The 9,368-nt window shown below is 39.7% G+C and overlaps 1 protein-coding gene across 1 annotated transcript; it reads right to left on the reverse strand.

Annotated features, from left to right (window-relative positions):
• Nucleotides 1-4,118: 4,118 nt before the first annotated feature.
• LOC127535476 (uncharacterized) lies at nt 4,119-8,837 on the reverse strand. The gene is made up of 5 exons (XM_051953634.1): nt 5,316-8,837; nt 5,131-5,200; nt 4,844-4,947; nt 4,398-4,761; nt 4,119-4,255 (listed from the first exon to the last, which is right to left on the reverse strand). The coding sequence occupies exons 1-5, from the start codon at nt 5,433-5,435 to the stop codon at nt 4,119-4,121; spliced, it is 795 nt and encodes a 264-aa protein (XP_051809594.1). The 5' UTR covers nt 5,436-8,837.
• Between the last annotated feature and the right edge of the window lie 531 nt (nt 8,838-9,368).

Below are 9,368 nucleotides of genomic sequence, written 5' to 3' on the forward strand. Positions count from 1 at the left end.
GACAACATACTTTTTCTGCCTGTTCCGAAAGACTGGATCCGTGCTGTACCTCTTGACAAGATATTTTTTCTGCCTGTTCTGAAAGGCTGGATCCATTCTGTACCTCTTGACAATATAATTTTTTTCCTGCTCCGAAAAGCAGAATCTGTCACGTATTTGTTTTTTACTGTCTCGCATTTTGACATTGAACTTCGCATAGTATTTTTTGGAAGACAAGAGCCGTTGTTCACGGTTCTTTTGCACACACTTACTGTGTGCCTGAATTTTCTTCCTGCGAAATTCGGCACAGCTGGCATACCTGATCTCTCACCAGTTTTTTTCCTAATTTTTTCTTTCATTGTTCCTTTTTTCAATGCTCTCCTCTTGGCTTTTCGCCTCCGACTTTCAATTTAGAGAGCTTTATTGCTTGTGGGACAGCTGAGGAACCTTTAACGTCCTCCTCAATTTTGACAGCCGTCCCACTGTCTGCCTGCAATGCGAGGACAGCAGGTTCAGACACTTCATCTTGAACCTCAGTTTCTGGGATTGTGAGGATGTTCACTGGGGCTGTCAGTCTGAAAAGAAACCGGGACAAACTCGTAACTTGCAGAGTCCCACGGTCTCTAAAGAGTGTGTGGAGGTGGTTAGCCAGGTCACTGAGTTCCGCAAAAGTCATGACGATCGCCTTACCGGAATGAGAGGGTAATCCTCTCGAGTCTCTGGAGTGGGAATCAAACACTCCATACCTCCCGGACTGATCACGGAAAACAGCAATAACCTCGGTGAAATCACGATTATAGCCTGATTAACCTCTGCTGAAGACACTCCAGCTGGGTGGCAAGCGGAAGCCACCACTGCTGTCTTCCAGGGCTCGATACTTTAGTTTTCAAAAAGCCACACCTGATGTCACGCATGTTGACATTATACAAATGTCTGTCTGTGAGGACTTGTTTTGGCATCTCCTCGACTGTCAGGTGATTGCTCTGGAAGGTCTTGTCGCGAATCAACTGCTGTTTGACTCCGACATACAGCGCGTCTCCCTGAGCCAGGACTCTATCGAGTGTAGTCCTGGTGAACTGACAGCCCTCAGTGTGGTATGCCAGAAATGTCAATGCATTACAGCTACACTGATGGTTGCGGGAAAATACTTTGTACCTCCTATCATTCTGAGAATGACTGGCCCGGACTGACTCCACACGGTGACTCTCGCTCCTGGTTTTATCCTGAAATTATGACAAATTGTGATCAGTAATTATTATATTTTCATTATTTATTCAGACAGCTTAATTTTTCCAGTTCGGCATTAGTACTAGCTTCTTCAGTAAAGGATCATATGATTTAATGTTTCAGTGACAACTTTTATTGTTCCAACATTATGAACATCCTCTCACCAATTTATGGAAATCTTGTATTATTTTAGCGTATTATTGCTTACTATTACCTTAGCTAGTTTAATATACATATTTGTACGTTTATTGCAATCACGCATTTATGTATATGTGTATATTATGTATATAATATATATACATAATATATATTTTACACACATCTCTCTCTCTATAGATATATATATATATATATACTGTGTGTGTGTGTACATAGATATATATGTGTCTGTGTGTTTTGTTGTATTATTTGTAGAATTTCCCTCCAGATTTTTTTCCAGGGCATTGTAACATATTTTCTTTTTTTCTTGAGATTGCATTTGAACAGATCATGACTTACATTTTTTTCTGAGACCATAAACACATAATAGCCCTATGTCACCTAATTTAATTACTAGTTAGCTCCTATTCTGTAGGACATCAACACAGATTTCAACATGACATTACTATTTTAATGTAATGGGACTTGCTTCAATGTTTGTGAGGAGGCTTAAGGAGGGTGCTTGAGCAGGACAACTTATGACTGCAACATCAGAGTTGTTTCATCTAACAGACAGTTGATGGTCATGGGATCAACAATTACTGTACAGACTGAAGGCTACTGAAGACTGCCTGGACCACATACTTTTCCTGTTTGTGTGAAATGCCAATTACATAGAAAAGTCAGTATTCCATTGACTTTTTTCCCACCATGCCAATGGCAAGTGATGTAAATATTTTATTCACCAAAACCTTTTTCTACACGAATTTTTGCCAGTGGCTAGTGTAATGTAAAACCCTGATGAGAAGCAAGAGTTACTTTGTGAAAGCAATGGCACACAACACAGCAATTACAGGTAGCTTATTGTATTGTGAACCAGCCGTTTAATAAACAGTTCTCTCAATTGCCAAAAATATTTTTAACTGCAGTAAACAAACAAAAAAAAAACAATCATGACTTCACAAAAAAAAAAAAAAAAACTTGTGTAATGTCTAACATGTCTATCATAGAGGAATAAAACTTACATTGTCTGTTTGGTGCATCAGCTGAGGTGGATGCAGTGTCCATGAACCAGGGCCACTTGGTTTGTGATGGAGTCAGTGTTCGGGTCATCTGATAAATCACAATAACAGTGACACTTAAAAATAAAGCAACACGATAGCTAGATAGTTGGGCTAATGACTAAATAGCATCAGTTGTCTAAAAGCTAGCTATCTAGCTATCCAAACGCTATGTATCTAGCTAACGTCTAGCCTTTGGAATAAGCTAGATTGCTAGCTGCGAGCTAGCTGGCCAGTAGTTTTCAGTTGTCCCAAAGCTAGCTACCCGAAAGATAGCAAGCTAACAAATAAGCTAGATTGGTAGCTGATAGCGAGCTTAGTAGCTTCAATTTTCCTAATGCTAGCGATTCATGGAATTGTGATTATACAGTAATGTGCCAGAAAAAAACAGGAACGACAAAAATGGCCACAAATGGAGATGCCTGCTTTGTAATGTTCTTTTAATTGATTATAGAGAGGTAATATACTTCTCAGGAGAAGGAGGCTTGCAGCCCGCATCATCAGCTGTCCAGACCTGTCCAGTCCGGTGAGGGGGTCATCATCTTGGTATCTAAACACAGAACAACAAAACTTCAGTGAAATGACGATGATTTCAGTCAGATGATACATATTGATGAGAAAGAGGACTAATCCTTTACCTTTGCAATGGGAGAACAAACAGGGGTTTCTGTCTTGCCCCAACTGCAGGACAATCTGGCCGGGGGTGAGTCAAACAGCTGATGACAGATGAGAAACAACATAGCAAGTGTCAGTGTGGACAATGTAGATGCCTGTGGAATGGAGTCAGCAGCAACCAAATGAGATACCAATTAAATGGAGTTGAACAGCTATCCAACAATTTACAACTACATTTCTGTGTAGCTGATTCAAGTCTGTTATTAATTTGTGGCTGTTGTTATGAACTAGTTTTACTTAATTGCAGATGACACTAAAAAAACATCTGCAGAATTAACTGTCAGGAATTACACGTTTGAACATTCATACAATCCTTCCGCGGGAGATAAAATTTTAATCAATCCACTTACCTTCTTTGGCTTAGGAGAAGCCTTGAAATCCGCCAGGCAAGACATATGGGAGGGAGACACTTTCTCCATGGCACTTAGGGCTGTGCTGCTGAACCAGACGGGGTCAGTGGAAGGAAGCTCTCCTCCACCTGTAAAACACAAAGCAGACACTACTAATTACAGTTTGTCCTGTCAAAAAACAACCAATAGCATCTGAAAGAAATATCTGAAGAGTCACAAACCTGCTGTTGAGCCATCCTGGGCTTTGGTGAACCTCTGGACCGGGGAGGTTCCCGAGGATGGCTCGTCTGCAATCACAGAAAGCGTCCACAGTGCATTATAACTAATGTTTTTACCACAGTACACATATTATTACCATTATTATCACAATACATGATGTCACAGTTGTCTAAAAAAAAAAAAAAAAGTCTAAAAAACATAAAGCAATTTATCAATTACCTTGCCGCCCTGACCAATATTCCTCCGTTCACGGGGTTTTGGGCTGGGTGGAGCAGGGGATCTCTCTCTCACTGTAGCTTTCCGAACTGGAGGCTGAGGAGAGATCCGGGGCGAAGGAAGTGGTGTCAGCAGTTGCTCGCTGGCAGCAGACCAGAACAACTGGACGAGGATCCCATCCCCTCACAATCACTCAGATGGACCTGCATAAATAAGAAATAAAAAAAAACCACACATACAAACAGTTTTAATGTCAGTGAACATCTGCCGTGAACCAAACTTTTCCAATCAACAACTGTTTTTCACAACATACTACACTTACACCATCCTTGCTCCACAGCACCAAATCACTCAGGGGGAAGTGCTCTGCAGCGTTGTAGAACTTTACACCTTGAAAAACAATTGAAAAAAAAGGTCATCATTGTACCAAAATATCCATTGATACTTGAGAATTGTTAAAATGTAGGTCACGTCTTTCCAGTTTGTTCATTCAGCGAATGGAATGGATGAAAAACAATCTTTTTCCTCTTACCCATACGAGCAGCCACACGTCTATATTCCTGCCGAAGCAGGTCCTGGTGTTGGACGTCAACGACCAGGCGGGGAGGAAAGTCGACCACATAAACCTTGGACCAGCGATTGCCACAAGTGGTGAGGAGATTGGCAAAATCCACACCGGCCTTCTCAACAGTGGTGCTGGTCAGGTTGTTGCCGGGGGCCATGACGCAGACGGCATCAGGTGCACGAGGAACTGCAGCATGCAGAACCTCAGTGCGAATTTCAGAAGCAGACGCCCCCGGGATCGACAGGAAGCCAAAGCTCAGCCGAGACTCTGGCATCCGAATAAAGCCATCTACAAGAGCACGTAGATGGGAGTCCCCGACAATAAGAATGAACTGCAAAAGAAATACCACAGTTTTAGTATGAAAGTCAAAAGAACTTTTTAAGAAAACGGACAGCAACAATTAATAATTATACCTTCTTTCCAGGGCGCTCAGGAGGAATGACCAACTTGTGGTTGCGCCCAGTAAAGGGTGAAGTTGGCCATTTCAGAGTCTTGTGGCGGTAACCGGTGCCACGGCCTGTTCACAAGACAGAGCAAAAGAGGATTTAAACGGATTTCAAACAAAGAGAGCTCATACAACAATCACCATTTTCTATTATTGTATGAGAACAGCAGAATCTGTGTTCAATGGGTAATTGTTGGTGGTACACTAAATATGATTTGTGAAGATATTTCATGATAAAAACAGCTGAGTACTTACGTGCAATAAGGTTTGCACGCGCCTGCCGCTCTTCCCAGAACCGTCCGGCTGGCAAGGTGGAACCAACCTTCTGTGAGCAAATAATACACTTATTTAATTCAACATCGTGCGGATGCCATGAATGTGTCCAACTTAGCACATTCTGTATTGCACAAGTGAGCATGTCAGTTCGGGTGTAAACATACCTTGTACTGGGGAGAGCGGGAGCAGTGGGGTGCGTCGACAGGAGGGGTGGGCATCTCAGACGCGTCCAGCTTCCTCCAGCGCTGCTTCTGGGCCTGGGAGCGTCTCCCCTTCCTAGGCATCCTGGAAGACAGCACAAGAGCACAAGAGAGACAGACAAACACAGGGAGAGAGAGAGACAAAGAGAGAGAGAGAGAGAACAAGGCACACAAAACAGATGGATGGATGGATGGATGGATGGATGGATGGATGGATGGATGGATGGATGGATGGATGGATGGATGGATGGATGGATGGATGGATGAAAGGATACGAGATGATGCAGAGGTGGTTGACCAAAGGATGTCCAAGGGCAATCCAGAGGCTCTCCAAAAGGCTGTTCAAAGGCTGGTGAAAAAAAAAGCACCCAGTTATCTAAAAGCACTGCTATGAAACAGTAAGCACCAATATGAGCAGCAAAACATGCATGTACAAGACACATCTAATGTCCTCACTATGTTTTTTCCATCAGAGGGAAAAATCTACTTACACTTCTGACTCAAACTGAAACAACTAATTCAAAACACAAAAGGGCTAAAGACCAGACAATGGCTACTAAATTAAAGCACTACTGCATGTTTTCTCAGAAAGAAGAAGAATCTCAACATGTCTGCAGCAAAAGTAGCTGAACTGGTCTTTAACACAGCACAGAGAATTAATATGACAGTGTAATTAATGGTGTGTTAACATTTCCTCATGCAACATGTCTTAAATAAACGATATTATACTCATCATGATGTCCTAATTGACTGATAGAACTGATTGTAACATAATGGAATAAAGCACTGGCACCTAAATTAATTTTAACATCAAAATTGCTAGAAAATGTAGACAATGTTACATTTAACCACACCACTTTTTAAGCAAACACTACAAGGTACAAGAGATATTTCATCTGTCAGAGCACTATTTTACAGAGACAAATGTTCACCACAGTATCAACTAAGGCTTCAACATAGTGAAGAAATGATAAATCCTTTGTGTATTTTCTGTGTTTTAAAAAGCTGAAAAGACAGAAATAATCCCACATCAGCAGATGCATGTACTGCTGCTACTATAACTGCCTGTATACAATTATTCAGCTGGAGTGGCAGTACTTTTAAACAGATTTAACGGTGATATTCTGGAAACCAAAGCTTCAAACAAAGGCTGCTGGATCATTGTAGTTTTGAAGGTGGATGATTTGATGTCTATCATTTGTAATGTTTATGAACCAAACAGAGCATCGCAAGCAAAGGACATGTTTACTGAACTGTCTTCAGCTTTGGACGATTTAAAGGAAAAATACAAAGATTCTACTATTATCATAGGAGGAGACTTTAATGATGCTCCAGATGATTACATGGACAGACATCCTCCAAGATCTGCATCATTACTGGGCTTTAAACACACCTCATTTATAAGTGATCATCTTTTGTTAACAGATGTGTGGAGATTTATGAACCCCAATGTCACAAACTACACGTGGTCTAACACCAGCAGAAGTTTACAGTCAAGAATTGACCTTTGCTTAATCTCATCACAGAGTTTACAGTTTGTTTTAGATATTTCTCATACTCATGCTCCACTGTGTGATCATAAATTAACAAGTTTAAGATTAACAGGATCAAAAGAGAATTCTAACATAAGAGGCTATTGGAAATTAAACAATAATATATTAGATGATAAACAATTTAAAGAAGGGGCACAATTACTTGCTAAGGATATATTCAGTAATAGAGAAATGAATCCAATTCAAAAATGGGAATACTTTAAATTTAAAATGAGAGAAGTTGCAATTAAACGTAGTAAAGAAATTAAAAAAAAGTAAAAGATGAAAAAATGAATTTTCTAATAAACCAGCTACAGTTAATAAGTTCCAAACATGATTTATCTGAAGAAGACCTAAGCACACTAAAAAACTTCACAGAAGAGCTTGACAGAATGTACGTGAACTTAGCAAAAGGCGCTTTCATCAGATCTAGAGCCAAGTGGTTAGAAGAAGGCGAGAAAAACTCAAGTTACTTTTTTTGCATTAGAGAAAAGAAATAATATTACATCTGAACTCCTATTCTTAAATATTTCCTGCAACCCAAATATTCAAGGTTTAGTAGTTTTCAATCGTGAGATAAAGATTTCACAGCTAGCTAATGACACAGTTTTATTCCTCAAAGATAAATCACAGATACAAACTGCACTGCAAGTAACTGGTGAATTTTCTGAAGCCTCAGGGAGTACAACATGGCTCACAAAAATTCATTTTTTCCTGTTCTCTTCCTGTTCCTGTATACAGTTGTGCCATTTATTCTGAATTTACAGACTTTGTCATTTATTTTTGGGCCGAGTTAATAAGTTATTCATTCATTTAGTCCTGGGTTTAGTCCATGATACCCTGCTCCTGTGAGGTCCAGTCAGACCTGGTTTGGTTCTGATTTTAGTCCATGTAACCCTGCTCCTGTGGGACAGAGTTTAGTGTCTGATTGTAATTCTGTTCAGTGAATAGATAATTTAAGTTATAAAGATGTTTTGTTTTTCCTTAAGCACTTTTCATTCTTTAGTTGGCTGATGTGGTCAACTTGAAGCTGTTGAGAGCATTAGAATCCTATAAAGACAAATGTTACAAAGTGGTTGATGGAGTTATTTCAATTATGCATATATTTATGGAAAATACTGAAATGTGTTGTGCACATCCAGCCAGAGAACCTTCATCCATATTTTACATGAAGAAACATTTTCAATATTGCCTGCTGTTGCTCTGTTTTTTTCAGTTTTTTTAAATCTTAGTGTTTTTTTTAAATTATCCCTTAATGTTGTCTCTATCATAAGATTTTAACAAAATGCTCTTAAAATACATCAGAATGCAGGAAATAGGATCAATAATTTTCAAAATTTTCTGGGGGAGGGCCCCCAGACCCCCCATCAGCATCTCACATAAACCAAATCTCACTCTGAGCTCTGATCACAAGTTGGCAGCCCTGAATTATTGTGTTGTGAGCAAAAGTCATGGCCACTGTGGCCTAAAACATTTACACAGTAAAGTATCTCTCTAAATCGGTCCAAAAAGTGGAAAAGCAATTTCTCATGGGGGCTAAGCCTCCCCTGTCCTTAAAACCTAGTGACACCCCTGTGTGAGCCTGGCAGTTGGTCGCCATGGTGACCGCACCAGCTGAAGAGAAGTTAGCAGTATAAAGTACATTTTACAAGACTAAGACACTTACAGCATAGTGAAAATCTTAAAAGAAAAAAAAACAAACACTGTGACTTGTGTGAAACCACTGCTATAAAAACAGTTATCACCAATATGAGCAGAAAAACATGTACACACAACACATCAAATGTCCTCACAATGTATTTTTTATCAGAGAAAAAAAATCTACTGTCACTGCTGACTCAGAAACTGAAACAACGATTTTAAAACACAAGGGTAAAGATCAGACAATGCCTACTGAATGGAAGCACATTTAATCATGCAACATGCCTTAAATAAATGATATTATACTCATCATGATGTCCTAAATGACTTATAGAACTGATTCTAACATGATGGAACAAAGCATTGGCACCTTAATTAATTTAAACATCAAAATTCCTGTGAAAGTGCACACAGCACCATTTTGCAAGACTAAAACAGTTATAGCAAAGCTCCTGTTTAACCACACTATTTTACAGAAAACACAATGAGGTAGAAGAGATATCACAGCACCATTTTACTAAGACAACCGTTCTACATAGATGCAAATTAAAACGTCCCAAAGCACATATAGCAACTTGAACATGACCAAAGCAAATACTACTACATCTACTTTAATCATCATTTCTACACATCAGCGTCAAGTTTACATTTTTCTGCTCTGACCGTCAGCATCCCTATTCATTTAGAGCACAAAACCGAACTGTGCAACTCAAGTGAACAAAGAAAGCTAGAAGTTGAGGGAGAAAGGCCCTTCACACTCCCTCACCAAGAGACTGGAAAAATGCATGAAAGCTCCAGTTTAACCACGCTATTTTCCAAAGAAACATTATGAGGCAGAAAAGGC

This window comes from Acanthochromis polyacanthus, chromosome 9 (genome assembly GCF_021347895.1).
Source record: "Acanthochromis polyacanthus isolate Apoly-LR-REF ecotype Palm Island chromosome 9, KAUST_Apoly_ChrSc, whole genome shotgun sequence".
Classification (NCBI taxonomy): Eukaryota; Metazoa; Chordata; class Actinopteri; family Pomacentridae; genus Acanthochromis; species Acanthochromis polyacanthus.

Coding starts and splice junctions, on each gene's coding strand:
- LOC127535476 (XM_051953634.1), bottom strand. CDS start 5,435: ATGCCTAGGAAGGGGAGACGCTCCCAGGCCCAGAAGCAGCGCTGGAGG. Junction 4,762..4,843: donor CTGAGCGCCCTGGAAAGAAG/GTATAATTATTA, acceptor TTTCTTTTGCAG/TTCATTCTTATTGTCGGGGA. Junction 4,256..4,397: donor ACGTGTGGCTGCTCGTATGG/GTAAGAGGAAAA, acceptor TTGTTTTTCAAG/GTGTAAAGTTCTACAACGCT.